Below are 21143 nucleotides of genomic sequence, written 5' to 3' on the forward strand. Positions count from 1 at the left end.
CTGAATCCATGTTACTTGCATAATTGAACAAAGTGGCTCGTAAAGAGAAACAACCTGTCTTTTGAATTTGGGGGCAAATATTTAAATATCTACTATCACTTTATAATTTGCAATGCAATTCTTATTTCAATGAAAATTATTTTTGCAAGTATGTACAATTACAGTCTAATAAATGATAATTTTCAAAGAAATAATTATCTTACTCGAGTTTTTACACAGTATTTTTTTTTTCTAGAGAGTACGCCACAACCTTCATATAGTTTTGACAATAAATCCTACAGGACTGGTTTTCCGTCAGTATTTACAGATATATCCTGCCATTGTGAATTGCTGTACAGTAGACTGGTACGAAAATTGGCCTGAAGAGGCCCTTTGCCACGTAGCAAAAAGTTATTTTAGCCAAAGTGAGACATTTAGAAATGAGGTATGATATGAATGTATTTTATCAAAATAAAATCTATAATAAGTTATTCTCATTTATGAACTCTGGTTGATCGACTGAAGCTGTTCGTGAATTGTGATAACTCATTTTAAAGGCTGTGGGAAAACATTGCAATGAGTTTCGGCAATCATAACTAAGTGGGGTTCTAGGGCTCATGGAAAATGTTCGGGAAAACAAAATGCCAGATACAACCACTGCTTTGCTCTGAGCAAGCACAAATTACCAAATCACCATTATACAAAACCTACACAATTTGGCTCATCTGCTCCTTGTCTGGATTTGGCTGGCTGGAAGGTAGTGATAGCAGCAGAAAGCTACTGTGATTAAGTATAGATTAATTCTCATTCCATCTTCAGCTATACCTGTTAGCGGGTAATTTGCAAAACCATCTTCTATAGGAATTTCATTTCTCTGCTGAAAAATGTACTCTACCTCATCAAATAAGGCTGTGGCTATTACTGTAAATTGTAACAATTCATAATTTTAGAACAGATGCATTTAACTGAATGAATGTTGATGGTATGCAAAAAAACAAAAACCTGGCAATCTCAAAATATTTCTAAAATGTAAGTTTACACCAAAGAGGAGAACACAAGCATCACAGGTAAATCTCATCACCAAGGAATTAGAACTTTTACACTCAGCAGCCTCACCTTCCCGTGTGGAGGGAAGAAAAGGAACAACAAAGAAGAGAGAACCAATACAAACTGATGAGCATGAATAAGAAATTACTGAGTACATTATAATAAATTTCAACTCTCAAATTGAAATGTACATTGTATAAAATATGTGGTCTTTTCATTTGTCTTTACAGAATGTAAAAGATACTCTTATCCCTATGATTGTTAATATTCACAAGAATGTATCTATAATAATTGAGAAATACTTGAAGGAAACTAAAAGACACTATTACATCACTCCCAAAAGTTACTTGCAGTTTATAAATACTTTTTCCACAATGTTGAGGACCACAAAAGAGAAAATGCTGAGTGAAAGGTAAATATAGTTGTATGTGTATGTAAAACAGCACCACAGAAAAGTTTCAGAAAGAATACTATTTTATAAAAATGTTTCAGGTGGATTAAAATGTTTAACAATCCCAAAACATAGCAGCAATTTTGTTGAAAGTCAGTTGCAATCACTGGGTGGGTTAATACACTCTTCCTGGAAGAGGAGAATTTTTCCATGGCAAATTTGAGCATTTCACTGCCAACAGATTCATGATAGGGTGAATATTAGGGTGATTTGATTACTGTGCCATTCATCCTTTGGTTAATGTATATTTTATACATTCATCTCTGGTTAGTGTATAAGATTGTTGAGGAGTTATTCTGTAAAATATCATAGAAGCAATGGACTTAATATCAATAAAACGTTTTATAAATTATCTATAAAACATATATAAGATATTTACAATTCTGGGCACAGTGCTTACCATAGTTTTTTCATGATAGACTTTATAAAGTTGGCATGTGTAGCTTTACTGAAAGTCTTCTATGCACTTAGCATTTAATATAAGGTAGTTTGTTTAGGGATTGAACAGATAGGATAGGAAAGGTAAGGTAAGGTAAGATAAGATAAGAGCGAGTCCAGTATTTATTTTATTTATTTATTTGAAGTTTACAAATAATAAGTACTCCACTCCTCAGCTTGCAATAGAATACCTTATGTCACCAGGCTTGAAATTTTGAACCTAAACAACTTAGAACTATGTTGCCTACAGTCTGACCTAAGCTTAGTACACAAAATTGTCTGCTTCAACATCCTACCTGTCAGTGACTACTTCAGCTTCAACCACAATAACACACGGGCAGACAATAGATACAAACTCAAAGTAAACCACTCCAAACTCAATTGCAGAAAATACAACTTCAGCAACAGAGTGGTCAATGCCTGGAACTCACTACCTGACTCTGTTGTTACAGCCTCAAACCCCTAAAACTTTGACCTTAAACTGTCTACCATGGACCTCACTCCATTCCTAAGAGGTCTGTAAGGAGGCGTGCATAAGCGCACCAGCATGCCTATTGTCCCTGTCCTACTGTTCCCATTTATTTGTACTCATTTATTATGTATATACTTATACCAGTTTATACTTATATGTTTATATGTTATGTTCATCCTTATACTTGTTTTCTCATACATGCTTGATAAACTAAATAAAAAAGATAAGACGTATTTTTTTTAACTGTGAGCATACTGGTCCATATTAAAAATGAAATTCTGTTGCCTGTTCTCAAGAGAAAGTATATGTCTACATAAATATATAACTGCACCCCCCACCCCCCCCACCCCACATGAATCACTGTTTATTTTGAATACATAGTGAATTAATATACTATGTGACTATCTGGCCTTGGTATAAGTAGATTTTAACTCTTATGTTTTTATTTTAGAGCTTGCTATCATTCTGGTTTGACAAAAATCTTGGATGGAACTTCACAGATTGCAGATATGCAAGATGAATTGCTTGTCCTTGGACCTCAGATAGAGTCAAAATCAAAGGTATATTTAATTCATAAGTGTTCTTCCCACACCCTAAAAATATTGAATAATTTCCTATCAGATCTCAAGTAAGATGTTAGAATTTATAAAATTAATTGACACTGGTATAATTGTTTATAAAACTTACAATAGTATAACTATTATGTGAACTCAGTTTATGGCGCATTAGATATTTCAGAAGAAAGAAAGAAAAAAAGACTAAAGGAACTTAAGTTGGTGTAAAAGAAATAACATTCGGAATCCTTTTATGATAATACTATGTAGTGGAATACCTGATTTCATAATATAGAAGGCTGGAAATTTCAAATATCTTCTCCCAGAGGGCCTCATGGTCTTCACATACTGATTCTGCCTCCTGCTTGTATTAGCTTATCTATTCCTACAGCTATCATCTATCATTTAAGAGTTGCCTTGCATGGCAAATTCTCCCTAACCACATAATTTGGTGGATATGGACGACACAACTCGATCAGGGCAAAGCAATAGACGCAATCTACATAGACTTCTGTAAAGCCTTTGATTCAGTGGTACACGACAAACTACTCCTAAAAATAAAATCCTATGGTATCTCTGGACAACTGCATAACTGGGTAGAAGCATTCCTGGCAAACAGACAACAAATGGTCAAAATTGGGAGCGTCCTATCAAATTCTGTACCTGTCAATAGTGGTGTCCCCCAAGGCAGTGTTCTAGGACCAACTCTCTTCATACTCTACATAAATGACCTCTGTGATCATATTAAGAGCAACTGCGTTCTTTTTGCTGATGATGTAAAGCTGTTCAATACCACAGACAATACTGCTACCCTACAAAAAGATCTTGACTATGTATCACAATGGTCAAACAAATGGCAACTTCAAATCTCAACAAATAAATGCTCTGTCTTACATATTGGCAAAAAAAATCAGAAAATAAAATACAAGCTGAATAGTCAAGATCTTGTTGATGACCCAAGCTCTGTAAAGGACCTTGGAATACTCACCTCTAATGATCTAAGTGCTAGAGCCCACTGCAGCTACATAGCCAAAAAGGCATTAAGAGTTGTTAACCTAATCCTTCGTAGCTTTTTCTCTGGTAATATCACACTACTAACTAGAGCATACAAAACATTTGCTAGACCAATACTCGAATACAGCTCATCAGTCTGGAACCCACATTACGTATCTGATATTAGCACAATTGAGAAAGTCCAGAAATATTTCACAAGAAGAGTTCTCCACTCCTCTACTCGTTGTAGAATACCTTATGCCACCAGACTTGAAATTCTAGAACTAGAAAACCTTGAATTACGCTGTCTTCGGTCTGATTTAAGCATGGTATATAAAATCATACATTGCAATGTCCCACCTGTCAATGAATACTTCAGCTTCAACCATAACAACACAAGAGCACACAATAGATACAAACTCAAAGTTAACCGCACCAAACTTGATTGCAGGAAATACGACTTCAGCAATAGAGTGGTCAATGTCTGGAATACTCTACCTGACTCTGTGGTTTCTTCCCCAAACCCCAAAAACTTTAACCTTAGACTGTCTACTATTGACCTAACTCCTTTCCTAAGAGGTCTGTAGGGGGCGTGCATAAGCGCACCAACGTGCCTACCGTCCCTGTCCTATTGTTTCTCTTATTCTTCTTTTATTTTTCTTATATGTACCCATTTCATGTATTCACAACTATGTATACATTTATACTTATTATCTTGTAAACAATTGGCAAATCAAATAATAAATAAATAAATAAATAAATAAATAAATAAATAAATAAATAAATAAATAAATTTAAGAAAGATAGCAACCTCACTTTTCTGGTGATAAAAAGGTAAAATTCCAAAAGTAAAATAATTTTAATAGTGTAAAAACCTGGCTGTCGCCGTAGAAGTATGTGACTAAAAGATTAACCCCTTTCCCCCCTCCTTGGGAGACAGACCAAAAGATTATTTATTCATCTATTTTTTTAATTATGCCACTTGTATAGCTGCCCATCTACCAGAAGGAATTCTGAGTGGTCAACAGAATAACCACACAGAAGACTAAAAAGATTTTTAAAACGGGTTAAAATGTTGAGGCCTTGAGAAGATTCGCATTCAAAATAACTGTTCATAACGGCAACTCAAAAGAAAAGTTTACTACAAATGGTTTCTTTGACAGGAGATGTTGCAATTGATATTTTAGAATATACAACAAATATCCATTGCAGCCTGAATTATCCATAAAAACTGAAAATGTTAGGAATGTAAATCACCTAACAGCTATTTGGGTTGGAAATATATAAACCAGGATAGACATTTTAGAACATTTAAGAAAATGCAAAAAATTGTAATTGGGTGTGGTTTCTCAAATGGCCATAAGATGGAGTCAGACCCCTGGGTTGTTTTAGTCTTCATCTCAAAAGAGTCTCAGTGAGTGTGTGAGTCTCTGTCAGCTGCTGCTCCATTCAAAATCCAAGAAAGAAATACTTAGATTTCATTAATCAGAGAAAAGATACCTTTTACTGGAAATCAAGTGGTAGCAACAAAAGAATTCTGAATCTGAGAAAATGGGCACGTAAATCACATATACAAAGTAATGGCAACGTTCCCACACCCAATCGTTCAATTGTCTCATCCAATTAAGAGCTGTGCATATCATCGTGTGGGTATCTCCAGGTGATGATGAGGCCTCTGTCCGTTGACCTTGACATATTTTGATAAAGACTTGCAGCTGCGCATAGCATAGGATAGAAACCTAAGCAAGAATCTACCCCCAGCTTATACAGTTCTGCTTTGTGACACCTCCAGCTCACTTCCGATAACCACTCCCCCCTCCCCCCGTTACTTATGACAGCCGAAAGATGCAAAGCAAAGGGAGAAAATCTTGAAGGCTGACATTCGGCCCTCCTAGAAAAGAGACGTTAGTCCTAAAAAAGATAAAAATAGAAGGTAATAGAAAATATACATATAACAGCATCAGACTAATTTTTAGGGTTTATCAGGATATTTAGTATGAAATGCCTTGATAAGTGTAGGAGCTCTAACATCCTTCTCATTCACCCACTCAGCCTGGGAAGGAGGAAAATGTTTCCAAGCAACCCCTTCGACCCCTTCGTTTTCGAGAATCCAAAATTTCTTTAACTTCAAAATGTTGTTCACCTTCAATTAGCAATGGTACAGGGGGATCAACCTGAGTTGGTCTCAAGTTGGAGATATGTACAGGTTTTAATAAACTAACTTGGAAAACAGGGTGAATCCGTCGAAGAGTTTTTGGTAATTTTAGTTGGACTGCCACAGGGTTCACAATTTGTTCAATTGAGAAAGGTCCAACATACTTAGGTCCAAGCTTTTTTGACTTTTGTGTGGTCTGCAAATATCTGGTAGATAAAAAGACCTTGTCACCCACTTGATATGGTTTTTGTGGAGTTCTCTTTTTATCTGCAAATTTTTTATGAGCTTGATGAGCATCATCTAATGCTTTACGGGTAACCGGCCAGGTAAGCTGGAGCTGTGTTTTCCATTCATCTAACTTTGGCTGCTTCTGAGGAAAAATCCTCTCCATATTCCTCCATATGGCTCCAGACTTGTGCCGGGAAGAATCCTAACTCCTTGGCATCCCCCCCCCCCCATATTTTACTTCCAACGGAGGCACCTTTGGAGTTCTACGTCTTCTGGCAATTACTCCCCCCACTGGGGGGCCCTGGGCTGCTGCTGATTGTTGTGCTAACCCAGGATGATTTTTTTGGGGTGGCTGCTCTAATTCTTCTGGCTGGGGCTGCCTCCCCCTCCTCTCCCTCATACCTTTGATCAGTTTGAGGTTCTCCGATAGCTTCATTTAGAAGATGCATGGTTTGAGTTAGTAGAAAATTCTTTCTTTCCTTCTCCTGCCATGGCTCCTCTCTTCCACGCCGACGGGTAGTGGTCACTCCTGGAGGAGGCTTTTCCTCAGGATCCTTCCAACCGACTCCCAGGGACCATTTGGGTTTTACAGCTGGTTTTCCCCCAAGATTTAGTTCTGCTAACAAGTCAGCTTCCCCTGCTGCCTCTAACAGCAGAGAATCTTATCCTCCAGTCGCTCCCAGGTCTTCTTGGTCACTGGCTGGATTTGACATTGTGTTCAGACCCCCTCGGAAGAAAATTTATTAATTCTCTGGGTGGGCTGGTAATGTGGAGATTCAGAATAATGTCAGCTGGTGCTCCATTCAAAATCCAAGAAAGAAATACTTAGACTCCATTAATCAGAGAAAAGATATCTTTTACTGGAAATCACGTGGTAGCAACAAAAGAAATCTGAATCTGAGAAAATGGGCATGTAAATCACATATACAAAGTAATGGCAATGTTCCCACCCCCAATAGTTCAATTGGCTCATCCAATTAAAAGTTGTGTATATCATCATGTGGGCATCTCCAGGTGGTGATGAGGCCTCTGTCCGTTGACCTTGACATATTTTGATAAAGACTTGCAGCTGCGCATAGCATAGGATAGAAACCTAAGCAAGAATCTACCTCCCATCCCAGCTTATACAGTTCTGGTTTGTGACACCTCCAGCTCACTTCCGATAACCATTCCCCCCTCCTCCCCCCGTTACTTATGACAGCCGAAAGATGCAAAGCAAAGGGAGAAAATCTTGAAGGCTGACAGTCTCTGTTTTCCTTCTGTTGGAGAGTTGTGCCATTTTTTTCTAATTGACTGTTACTCATGGATTTGATGTAAGTCTGATACTGAACTGTTTTTTGATACTGGACTTGTTATTGGATTATCCCTGGACTGAAAACTGACTGATTTAACCTGTGAAAGACTTTGGACTGCCTATTTTGAAGTTTGCTTAAACTTTCTGGAAGTAAAAACCTACATTTACTGTACAGTGTATCTGTGTGCTGTGTGTGTATTATTTAAACACTACTCTCAAATACGTCTCCCTGTATGCGCTCATTCTCCTAATGGGGAATTACCTCAACAGAAACCACCCATAGTTCACTAGAACAGGCAGGGGCTGGAAATATTCTAACTTCACACCTTGTGTAGTAACAGAGAGTATCTCCTTTTCAAGGATGTATGTTGTAAGTATAAACTACTGAGAATGTGTATTTGTATGTGTGAATTAGCAGCTTCAACAGAGTACATTTACAACAGTATAAAACATGCAGAATATGTTAGATATTTACATACTCACCTCTGATTGGTTGGTCCATGGCGGCGGGAATTTGAAGAGCCGTCACTGGTTGTAGCTGCAAGCAGCCCTGCTGTAAAAGGAGCTGCCGCAGCTGCCGCTTTCAGTTCTGCAATAGCGAAATAAACGAGTTAAACTGATTGGAGACTCCCATGACTTCTCTCACCCATGATTTATCACTGGCGATGAAGGTGGGATTCTGAGACACGTGGGACCAGTGAGCACGTGGCGGCGAACCGACAAGAACCGAACAACGGCTGGAACCAACACACCACCCACACTGTTCGGTCCGACAACCGAAGACTGGGAATCGTACATCGACCAATTCCACATGTTCTTGGAAGGAGGGGACCTGATGAACATTTCGGAGCACAGGAAACAAGCTGTATTCCTCACCCATTGTGGACCCGCCATTTTCAAAATGGCCAAAGCCCTCTCAGCATCCAACAACGTGAAAACGATGGCATGGCCGGATTTAGAGAGAATCCTGAGGGCACACTACATGCCATCAGTGTCCTGCCTAATCAAGAGGCACAAATTCTACTGGAGAGACCAGAAGGAAGGTGAGAGCATCAGCGATTTTGTTGTGAGCCTGAGAGACCTTGCTGGAACGTGCAAATTTCTAAACGTGGATGAGGCAATGAGGGATTGCGTAGTCCTGGAACTCAGAGACCTGATGCTACAGAGCCGGCTCCTGACAAAGCCCAAAATAACTCTAAAAGAGGCTATCGAAGAAGCATCGGTCATGGAAGCATCACAGAAATCCGCCGCAGCCATAAGGAAGATGAAGAGGATGGAGCAGCCCACACCTAAGGAAACTGCCGCCGTCCACCATGAGGACCTCGAATCCGAGTCCAAATCAGACGACGATGAGGAAATAAACCAACTCCGTACAAAAAAACACCCAAAAAACCAAGAAGGAAAGAGGAAGGACTTCTGGTATGCAGGATGCAAAGGAAATCACCTCAGACCAGAGTGCTGTTTCCATGACACTATCTGTCAATGATGCGAGTGGCAGGGACTCATCGCAAGGGCATGCTGTGCATCCAAACCCAACAACAGGAGACAAAGACAAGGCACACTGCCACAGAGCTGAGAAAACCAACCCGAGAGCCGACGGAGCCAATTCAGCCAGAGCTGATGGAACCACAAGCCAGCCACAGCGAGGAGTGAAACTCATCAGACAGTGACGGTGGGCCACTCCAGCACGTCGAATGCTAGGAAGGTCCACATCCACGTCACCATAGAAGGAAAGGAATGCTGGATGGAAGTGGATTCCGGATCTTACCTATTGATGGTATCCTGGAACACCATCAAAAGATTAAGCCTCAGGCTGACCAAAGATCAGCTGAGCAAACAGAGACTAATCCTGAAAGACTATCAAGGGAACCAAATTCCCGTCATTGACAAAGGGAAATTCTTTTTTTTTTTAAAACAAATTTTATTAATTTCAAAAACAAACAAATCATCATCAACCATTACATACTTGAACCTTTTTCCATTATAAGTTTTACAAGTCAGATAAAACCTTATTTTATACAATATAATTCTATTTTAAGCCATTTCCATATGAGCATAAAAATACCTCTTATCCAATTTCTCTTTACTTCTCTTTACTCTTATTCAATTTCACTATTATTATTTCATCTATTTCTTTCTGATTTGGTTACCATTATTCTCATTCTGTATTTTTACAAGGTTTTATTAATTCTTCCAACAACATAAACACACAACAAACAAACATATAAAAAATCTTTTAGGAAAGTAACTTGGCTCCAGGTACCTCTCTTTACATGGGCTTCAATTATATTCATGCTCATCTTACATATCATTACCTATTTTATTTACCATTCTATATCTTCTATAAAAACTTCTCCACACATTTCACTCTTCTTAATTCTATCTTATTTAATCCATCTTAATTTAAATCATTATATTTGTATCTTTTGCCCATTCTTTATTATCCCTCTATCTCATTCCTTATAATAAAAAGAAAAAGAATTTCTCCTGAAATCACTACTCAGAGTATGATGCCTTTCTATCCTCCCCCTAAATTAATTAGATTAACATTTAAAATAACACCTAATACTCAATCTGATTCTGCTTGGTACATTCTATCTACTAATTTTTTTTAATAATAATAAAAACAGAGTAATAAATCCAAAATGATTGAATACATAGTTAAATAATAAATCTAAATATTAAATCTTATAGCTTTCCCATTGCCTTTTCAAAAAACAAATGCTACTATAATAGTTTTATAATAACATCAATACCATAGTCATATTAAACTCTTTAATTAAAACTCAATATTCTAAACATTCCCTTTAATATTTTATTAAATTTTAAAATCAATCATTATTAAACATTTCAACATTTTAATTTCTTATTAACTCTTAAGCCATTCTAATTTTCTATTTCTAATACAAGTGTTGCAATACCATCTTATGTACCTTGCAAAATCTTTTTAACGAAATTGTACTTTACCCTTTGTCCCTAAAAAAATTCCTCTTTTCCCATCTAATTTCAAAACTTTGTGGCTTTTCTCCGCCTTTCCCCTTTCTTTCTTCCCCCACCAAATCTTCCTACCCCCTTCTTCTAGCCTCTGCCTTGCTAGCATCCCTTCTCTGTTGTGTTCCCTTTTTCTTTTGTTTACTATCATTATATTTATTTTGCATCTTATTTTTCTCTTTCTTGAATGTTTTTTTTAAATCTTAAGTCCTTCATTTTCGTCGCTTTCTTCCTTCCTTCTTTCTTAGTTAAATTTTGAAATTAATTAAAGATGGCTTCTTCGTCTTCTTCTTGTTGTTGTTCTTCTGCCTCGATCTGTTGTATTGTCTGTTGATAGTTAACCAGCGCCATTTCTAAAAAAAGGAAGGCTCTTTCCATACCATCTTTACCGTCTGTTTTTGTTTGCTCATATTCTTCCCTCAGATCCTCAAAAGGAAAAGCCATTATAAATCTTTTCTTTTCTTTTCTTTTCCCCCTCTTTCTTCTTACACCAACCAAGATATTTCAAGAAAAAGATAGAACAATCCCAAAGTCCTCAATCAATCCAAGCCAAGACAAAATTCTCCCTTTCTCTTCCAGGGGTAGTATCAGACAAAAGAAAAAAGAAAATCCAAATCTGTATTTTAAAGCCTTATTGAAATTATATTTCTGTCTTCAAATCCTTAAGGCATCTCCTCCAACAACATCAGACCAAATGAATATCTTTTTGTCCTCTCCCTTCCGACTTATCACATAAAGCTAGTTTTACCTGAAAAAAAACAGGTTTCTCAATATCCACTTATTAATTCCGTCGGGAGGAAGAATAAACTTTCCTTTCAGCACCTCAAAGTTGCCGCTTATTTTCTCTTGTGGAAAGAATCATCCAAAAAGCCATAATTTCCAGGAATTATATTAAATGTATCTTAGAGTCCTGGATCAACCAAGAAAACTTTCACTCTCAAAGGCTTTCTCCTCTTCCTCCTGCGCATTCTTACCCAGCTGCCGGCTTCTTTGTGGCGGCCATTGCGGACCGCCGCTGCACCGTCTTGGGAAAAGGGGGTTCTGCCGGCCGGGAGAGGGTCTGCAACACCCCCAAACCCCTCTCTGGATCCCCTATCTTCAGCTACCCCTGCAGGGTAGCCTAGCTCCGAACCCGTCCGGATCGGAGCACCAAAAATGGCTAGCGCGGCAGGGATCGCAGAGAGTCGCAAATCCCTGCCGCTCGCGAAGCCGACAAACCGGAAGTTCGGCAAAGGGAAATTCTGAGTAACCTTCAAGAACTACTCAGGAATCCTGCCATTAACAGTGGTAGACCGGGACCGGCCAAGGCTGCTGGGGCTCAAGTGGTTTAAACCACTAGGGACAACCTGATGGAGGAGTTCCGGGACGTCTTCAACGGGAAATTGGGCAAGTATTTGGGGTCCCCTATTTCATTTAATGTAGACCCCACCATAGCCCCAATCAGACTTAAAGCGAGGCGGGTCCCCTTCGCGCTTAAACCTAAAATAGATGAGCAGCTTAAAAAGCTTGTCACCCAAGGGATCCTAGAACCCATTGACCACGCAAAATGGGAAATGCTTATTGTTACACCAGTCAAGATAGATGGGTCCATGTACATCTGTGCTGACTATAAGGCCACCCTGAACCGTGCCCTACAACAGAGCGCATACCCCGTCCCAATGGTGCAACACCTTTTACATTCCCTGGGGAGGGGGAAGGTTTTCGCAAAACTCAATCTTGCACAAGCCTACCAGAAATTACCAGTAGATGCTGAGACAGTGGAAGCCCGGACAATCGTAACACACCGAGAGGCATTCAAATGTAAGCAACTACAATTTGGAGTCAGCATTGCCCTGGGGCTATTCCATAGCCTAATGGAGCACCTATTACAAGGGATTAAAGGAGTGGTGCCTAACTTTGACGATGTCCTCATATTAGCAGAGGACAAGGGACAATTAACAGAATGCCTGAGGGAAATCTTAAACTGATTCAAAGAGGTGGGGCTAAAAGTAAAAAAGGAGAAATGCCAACTAGCAGCCAACAAAGTAGAATTCCTGGGCTATCTGATAGACAGCGAAGGGATCCACTCCACGGACAGTAAAATCAAGACAATCAAAGAAGCCCCCAGGCTGATAAACAAAGCTGATTTACAAGCCTTCCTGGGCCTTATTAACCTTTACAATATATTTTTACCGCAGAAGGCAACAGTGGCAGAGCCACTCCACAGACTCCTTGACAAGAAGAAAGCATGGGCCTGGGGGCAAAAAGAAGAAGCGGCGTTCTAAGGAATAAAAAACATAATTACATCAGACCGCATACTAATCCAGTACAGCGAGATTCTTCTTCTTCTTCTTTTTCTTCAGCGTTTGTCTCGCGCTCTGGCGAGGTCCGCTAATGTCCTTGAGTACTGCTTCCACGCCTCTCTGTCTGCCACGTATGTCGGGTCTGCCTTCGCGGTCTCTAGATCGGCCTTGATCGTGTCCATCCAGCGTTGCTTAGGTCTACCACGCGGTCTCGCTCCTCCGACAATCACCTTCATCGTAGATTTGATGATGGATTCTTCCTTGGCGCGACTCACATGGCCGAACCATCGTAGCCGGGACTGCCTCATGACCGTGGGGATGGGCACGACGTTGAACCGTCTGCGCACTTCTTCATTCCTGACGCGATCGAGTAGGGTGAGGCCTACCGACCATCGGAGCATTCGCATCTCCATTGTCTGGAGTCTGCTTTCGACTTCTTTGGTCGTCGGCCAGCACTCTGCGCCGTATATGGCCACGGGGCGCACCACAGAGTTATAGATTTTCGCCTTCAGGCGCATCGGCATCTTCTTGTCACAGAGGACGCCCGTGACGGACTTCCATTTGCCCCACGCTGCGTTGATCCTGGCTGCCACCTCAGTTTGTAGTAGGCCTTCTTCCCCAAGAGTAGTTCCCAGGTACTTGAAGGTGGAGGCGCGCGGTAGCTCCTGCCCGTTCACGTGGATGGAGCCTGTCGTTTCGTTGTCAGTGGTCAGGTATTCGGACTTCTTAGGTTCAACCGGAGCCCGAACTGCTCGAGGCGGTCGTGCCACTGTTGGACTAGGTGCTCGAGTTCAGCCTTGCGCAGGTTGGCCAGGAACACATCATCGGCGTAGAGCAGCGTCCATGGGGCGGGCGTGTGCAGGTCGTGTGTAATTGTGTCCATCACCAGAATGAACAGCAGTGGTGAGAGAGCAGAGCCCTGGTGTACGCCGACGGTGATATTGAACTCCTCTGATATCCCAGCTGCCGCTTTTACACGGCTTTTGTGACATCTGTATAGGAGTTGGACCCATTGTACGAATAGCTCGGGCACGCCGTGATCTCGCAGTGCGTACCAGATGAGATCGTGCGGGACTCGGTCGAAGGCCTTTTCCAAGTCCAAGAAGGCGGTGTGGAGCGGGATTTTCTTCTCTCTGTGAGCCTCCATCAGCATCCGCACACCGAAGATGGCATCGGTGGTGCCGCAGTTCTTGATGAATCCGGCCTGGTTGACGCTGATGTCGACGATGTCCCGAATGCGCTTATCGAGGACGCGTTGAAGATCTTCATAGTGTGTGACAGTAACCTGACCGGTCTGTAGTTGGAGCAGTCCGCTGGGCTGCCCTTTCCCTTCCAGATCGGAACAGTGGTGCTGCGGTACCAGTCGTGTGGCACTATTCCTGTGGAGATGATGTTGTTGAACAGCTCGCACAGCCACAATGCCGAGCCCGGTAGTGCCTTTTTCCAGAAGTCGGCAGGGATGTCGTCTGGTCCTGTTGCCTTACCGCTTTTTCATGGCCTTGATGGCGTCGGTGACCTCGCTGGCGTGAATGCCTGAGACTGGGCCTTCGACGGGGTCACCTCGCGGGGTTCGTGGGTGTGGGAACTCCTCGGTGGAGATCTTCTCGAGTATTGCCGCCACCTCTCGGCGGCGTCTCTGGGGTTGATGATCAAATTTCCCCTTTCGTCGTTGATCCCATGAAACTGGTCAATGTCCAGGGTCTTCCTGTGTCTGCTTTTGGCTAGGCGGTAGATCTCATTCTCGCCTTCTCGCGTGTTCAGCTTCTCGTAGATGTCGTCGTAGTGGGAGCTTCTGGCTGTCGCTACTGCTTTCTTGGCTGCCTTTTTGGCCGCCTTGTACTGCAGAGCTTCTCGCTGGTCTTGTCCTGAAGAAAGGCCTTGTAGAGCCGTTTCTTCAGGTGCACGGCATCTTGTACTTCCGGTGTCCAGAGCCATGTATCTCGTTCGATGCGTCTCCGTCCTGGCTTGGTACAACCAAGCTGTTGGCAGCCGGCAGTGTGAACAGTGCTCTTCAGCATGGACCACGCTTCCTGTGGCCCGTTGACCATCTGCAGGAACTGCTCCGGTTTGATGAGGGGTCCCGCCATCTTCTTCTGGTTCCACCACTTGATTCGTGGCTGGTCTGCATTCTTTTTGTCAATCTTGGTCTTGGGCTTGCTGATCCTGATCTTCGCCATCAGCGGCCTGTGCTGACTGCTCGATTCGCACGGGTACACCTTGGCGTTGAGCACGTTTTTAGCGGCTCTTCGTCGCACGATGATGTAGTCGATCTGTGTGTGGTGGTTCCCATTTCTGCTATGGTAGGTGAGGAGTTGGGGTTCTCACCTAATGAAGCAGGTGTTCGTGATGGTCATATCATGGGAGTCGGCAAAGTCCAGGATCCTCTGGCCATTCTCATTCATATCGCCTGTGCCGTGCCCACCGTGGCACTGGTGTCCGTTTTTTGTCCCGCCCTACATGACCATTCAGGTCGCCAGAGATGATGATGTCGTCTTCATATGGGATCTGCCTGAGTTGGATGTCGAGCAGTTCCCAGAAGGTATCCTTCTCCTCCTCGTGACATCCGGTCTGAGGGGCGTAGGCGGACAAGATGTGTAGGCGCTGCCTCTCAGTCGCTACGACGATTATCATCAGTCGTTCTGTGAGGCACTTAACTTCTGCAACGGAGCTTTGCCAGCTGGGACTGACAACCACAGCTACACCGCCGCGGTTTTCCTTACAGCTGGTGTATATGATCTTATAGCCGTCTATAGTCGTACCCTTGTTGCCCCAGTACAGCGAGATATTACCATTAATATTAACCTGTGATGCATCACCATTTGGGATCGGTGCGATCATCAGCCATATATTACCGAATGGAAAAGAAGCCCCCATAGCCTTCTATTCAAAGTAATTATCCAAACAGGAATGGAATTATAGCCAACTAGGCAAAGAAGCGCTAGCCACAGTCACCGGAATCAAGCGATTCCATGAATACATCTACGGAAGGAAGTTTACCCTAGTCATCGACCACAAACCACGACTGGGAATCATCGCAGGATACAGAGCCACACCAAACATCCTGGTGCACAAAATGACACGTTGAACAGAATTCCTGGCTGCCTATGACTTCAACTTAATCTACAGGTCCGGGAGGGACATTGACCATGCTGACACACCTAGTTGATGCCCCCTACCCAACCTGGACAAGGATCCAGCGCCAACCACAGCCACACTCCTGATAGAGACATTTGAGGGAGCACCGGCAACAGCAACCGACATCGTGAGATCAACGGCTAAAGACAAAACTCTGGCACACATTTTGAACTAGGTAAGGAGAGGGTGGCCCGAGAAGGAGACAGCTGAAAACACTAAACCGTTCAGGAACAGGCGGACAGAACTATCAATACTGAAGGAATGTGTACTTTGGGGGGATTGGGTAATAATTCCCGAGAATTTAAGGGATGATATAATGGAAATGTTGCATGCGGGGCACCCGGGAATAGTTAAAATGAAATCCCTGGCAAGGAGTTATGTGTGGTGGCCAGGGATGGATAAAGAAAGAGAGACTTGTGTATCAATCTGCAAGGCCTGCCAGGAGACCAGGCCAGCACTTCCCATGGCACCCAACCACAAGTGGGAAACCCCAAGGGAACTGTGGTCAAGGGTACATATTGATTTCACGGGGCCAGTAAAGGGACACACATTTTTTATCATAGTGGACGCATATTCTAAGTGGCTAGAAGTCAGCATTATGCAGTCCACAACAGCAGAGGCAGTCATTAGAAATCTGAGGAAACTATTTGCCACACATGGACTGCTAGACATAATAGTATCCGATGATAGGCCCCAGTTCACGGCCACCCAATTTGAGGGATTCCTAGTGCAGAATGGGATACGGCATGCCCTATCAGCACCGGGGCACTCCTCCACGAATGGGCAAGCGGAACGCATGGTCCAGTACACAAAAGAGACCCTCCAAAAATTAGGGCCAGGGAACACACAAGCGAAAATAGATAAGTTATTAAGTATACAGCACATAACACCCAGCGCGATAACAAATAAGAGCCCCACTGAGCTACTCATGGAAAGAAAGCTGAGATCACCCCTAGACAGACTACACTCCCTATACAACCCAGACAGACCACTAGATTCATCCAGTAAATGCCAGATGTTCCAAACGGGTGACCCAGTTTACGCTAAAACCTAACAGGGTAGCCCCTATGGATACTGGCGATGGTGGCCCAGGTAACTGGGCCTCGCTCTTACAGGGTCAACACAACAGATGGCTGAAGCTGGAGGAGACACATGGACCAACTAAGAACCCGAGGGACAAGGGGTGGTACAGACATAAGCAGAGAGGAAGGGGGAGACCCTTCACACAGACCCAACACAAATAACAAGGAAGGGGGAGACCCTTCACACAGACCCAACACAAATAGCGAGAAGGGGGAGACCCTTCACACAGACTCAACACAAATAGAGAGAACAAACAAGGAATAACACAGCACAGGCCCTAACGACTAACGAGACACAACCTCAACAATTAAGAATAGCACCAAAAACACCAAACAAAAAAGTAGACACTTACCAGAAACACAAGGACAGGACAGCATGACAAGGCAGGGAGAGGCCCATGGAGAAATCAGAAGGGCGGCCTCTAGTGGAAACAAAATGGCTGCCCTAACTAGAAAGTTCAAGGAGGTTCCAATGGAAGGAGCAGGAGAAGCAATAAGTCCAACTGAACAGCTCAAAGACAAGCCCATGATTGAGCTGCGCAGGTCCAGTCACACCTATAAGAGCCCCACCTACCTACATGATTACGTGCGTTAGGCAGGACAGGATTGGGTGGACTGGACCAGGTGAGAAGGGGTGTTAGATATTTACATACTCACCTCTGATTGGTTGGTCCGCGGCAGTGGGAATTTGAAGAGCTGTCACTGATTGTAGCCGCGAGTAGCCCTGCTGTAAAAGAAGCTGCCGCGGCTGCCATTTTCAGTTCTGCAATAGCGAAATAAATGAGTTAAATTGATCGGAGACTCCCGCATCTTCTCTCACCCACGATTTATCAGAATATGATTTTAAATGAAAGTACATGTCATCTCTTTGACCAGGACATCCTGTGAGACTTTCATTTCACAATTTGAATTATCCAGGGGTATTCATTGAAGAGATGTCAAAAAAAGTCAAGATTAAAGTTATCCCTGTGTTATTGAAGGTTTCTTTTTTGTAATTACATGTAGTATCAATACAGATTCAAAAAGGGAGAGAGACTTTCTATTTCATGGATAAATTACCAATAAAGGAGAATAATTTAATGAAAATTGTCCAAATCAGTATTCAATAGGCAGCTAATAAGATAAAATTCATTAATCAGATTAAATAATCAATAGTTTTTAATCTAGTTTATGCAAGTCTATTCTTACTATCACAAACCAGAAAATCTAATATTTTAAGGCCTTGTGTTATAATAAATTGAAACTTTAGATGTGGTATAAGTCCATGTGCAGACTTATAGTCCATAGGAGGTTTCAATATTAAAATTTTAAAATATAAAATTGTTTTTAACATAAATACATATTCACATAGTTCAATCTATCATTATTTTAAAAAAGATATTAGTAACTTATGTTCACTAAAAAAAGATCTTAGCAGCTGTTATTCACAAAGGCCATATTATACATATGTTGTAAGAATATAAGATTTAATAAATGCCAATATTTAAAATATGTATCATTCTATAATAAATTGTTTTCCTGAATTTCACATATTAAGTACAAAAAAATTATTCAACTTGATTTTTGCATTTCCAGCAATGTTTGAATATGAATTATCTGTTTTAACAATTAGTGCTGGTGTAATGTACCTGTGCAAAGACTTCTTTTACCAATGCTCTCTTAATATAGTATTCACAGAAATTTAATTATTTGTTTATATTTTCTTTCTTTCTTTCTTTCTTTCTTTCTTTCTTTCTTTCTTTCTTTCTTTCTTTCTTTCTTTCTTTCTTCCTTCCTTCCTTCCTTCCTTCCTTCCTTCCTCCCTCCCTCCCTCCCTCCCTCCCTTCTTTCTTCATTTCTTTCTTTCTTTCTTTCTTTCTTTCTTTCTTTCTTTTTTGCATATCAGTTGTTCTGTTAGATCAAACATATTTCAGTAAGTCCCAGCAGGTGTTCTGAATTTTGTGTTTTCAAGTCTACTCTGCTTTCTGAGTGTCCCACCTTCTTTTGAATCTCCCATTGAATTTGTATATTGGAACTAATGAAGCATTTCTTAAAATTCCATGGAGAATCTCCATAATTAATATTAAAAAGATGAAAAAGATAAAATCTTTCAAAACTGTCTATGGAATTTCCAGAAAATTGTTGTTTCTCCACAGATCAACATGTTTGAACATTTGCTTTCATGAAAATAAATATTTAGTTTTTTTATATATGGTGCAATAAGTCTACATTTATATATTATAGTTTGATATTTTGGTACAAGCAGTCCAGCTTATTTTTTCATGTCTGGCAAAATCTTTTATCAAAATTGGGGAGGGTAGAGAAATAGAACATTAAAGATGAATAAAAAATTAGTAATCTTTTGGGATAGTCCAAACAAATTAGGGGGTATGCTGCCCCACTTCCCCCTCATACACATATATAGCAAAAGTTCTACATGTGTTTATTCAAATCCGTTCCCGTAAAGCACCCCTCTTGGGCAGGTCTGGATTCCAAGTTCAGTGTAGCAATAGGGTAACCGAATCCTATGAGCACATACAAAGTCCAGGAAAGCAGGCCAGGAGTCTAACGGGCCAGGGTACACAGCACGAGCACACAAGGCCCAGAATTGGGCACATTGCTTCAGCCAGGGATGGGATCCGATTGGTATAATTACCGGTTCTGTCACTCTGCGTTGCACACGCATGCACGAGTCGCGCAAGTCGCGTGAGTGCAATTTATGACCTGCTGAGCTGCCGGACAGCTGAGCAGTGCTGCGTGCGGGTGTGCAGCGGTTGGAAAAGCCCTTTTTTCCTGCTTTTTCAACTGCAACTGTGCCACACAAAGCAGCTGCGGTTGAAAAAGCAGGAAATAAAGGTCAGGTAAGAGCCCGGGCGGGCGGGTGGGCCAAAACAGCAGCAGACATAGAACCAGTTCTATGTCTGCTGCTCTTCAGAGCAACCGGTTCTACAGAGGTGGACAGAACTGGTAGAATCCCACCCCTGGCTTCAGCAACACTCAAGTCCTCATGCTGAGGTTAAGTAGGCAATGCTGGTGTAGCCATTCATGAGAGGCAAGGTTGCCTCCTCATGAGTAATATAGATGACCTAGACTGTGCCTGTCTCCTCTCTGCTCTATGTGTTCCTTGGATCAGGAGGAAGTGTGGACTCTAGCTCCTCCTCATTGATAACAGGTGTCAACTACTCCTGATCCTTACCTGGCCAGCTTGCTGAGATAGGAAGCAGAGAGAATGAATGAAGAATTAGACAAGAATTAGACAATGTGATAATTTGATATATTTCCTAAAGAAACGAACAAGGGACTAAATTCTGCAATGCCACTTTGATACAACATTGAAAATTAACAAAGTTGATATAATTGTCATAAATGAGATTTCTGTCAGGATTTTGTGCAAGAGAAAATGTTTACTTTTACTTTTTTACTTTTTAAAAACAGATTTTGAAGCTGAAAATGATTCCATTTTATTGGGATATTCTAGTGGGAGTAATTTTTTATTTCTTTCATTATTTGAGAATATTGACACATGATATAATTGGTTTACACTAAATCCATATAAGAAAATAGATGTGAAGTATTTGATTTGTAAGATTTTGTATCAGCAAAATGAAGAGTTTGTATCAGCAGGTTTGAAAAAACTAATAGAGTAGTTTTGTATGTCAAATCACAAATCAAATCAAAAGTATTGATGATGAAAATAATATATAAATTCAAGTGAATTTGAAATGCAAAGGACTAAATCTATAGTTGTTAGTCTTCATGTTTCAAATGAGGATAATGCAAAGATTTTAAATCACCTTATGAACCAACTGACCATATTCACATATGAGTACTTGGGTTTGATGAGGATTAGAATAGAGCTACCAGTTCTATCAACCCCACGTTTGATAGAACTTCAGACAAGAACATTAAACTTAACCTAGGCGAATGACCCAAGTAATTATGTTAAGATATGGAATGAAGTTGAAGACATGTTTCAATGAGAAAAATTGCAACTGTCGTTGTTGGGAAGAATTTCTATGATTAAGAAGAATGTTCTACCTAGAATGATATTTTTATTCTATAC

The 21143-nt window shown here is 41.3% G+C and overlaps 1 protein-coding gene across 1 annotated transcript in view; it reads left to right on the forward strand.

Moving 5' to 3' along the window:
* DNAH14 (dynein axonemal heavy chain 14) overlaps positions 1-21143 on the forward strand; it is a 267453-nt gene that overhangs the window by 174053 nt on the left and 72257 nt on the right. Inside the window, exons 55-57 of the mRNA XM_087957091.1 lie at positions 236-424; positions 1257-1438; positions 2839-2947. Of these exons, the coding sequence (XP_087813217.1) occupies positions 236-424; positions 1257-1438; positions 2839-2947 (480 nt within the window). The remainder of the gene's footprint in view (positions 1-235; positions 425-1256; positions 1439-2838; positions 2948-21143) is intronic.

The sequence above is a fragment of the Notechis scutatus genome, chromosome 1 (genome assembly GCF_049901735.1).
Source record: "Notechis scutatus isolate UNSWTSFEM ecotype Mainland chromosome 1, rNotScu1.2, whole genome shotgun sequence".
NCBI lineage: Eukaryota > Metazoa > Chordata > Lepidosauria > Squamata > Elapidae > Notechis > Notechis scutatus.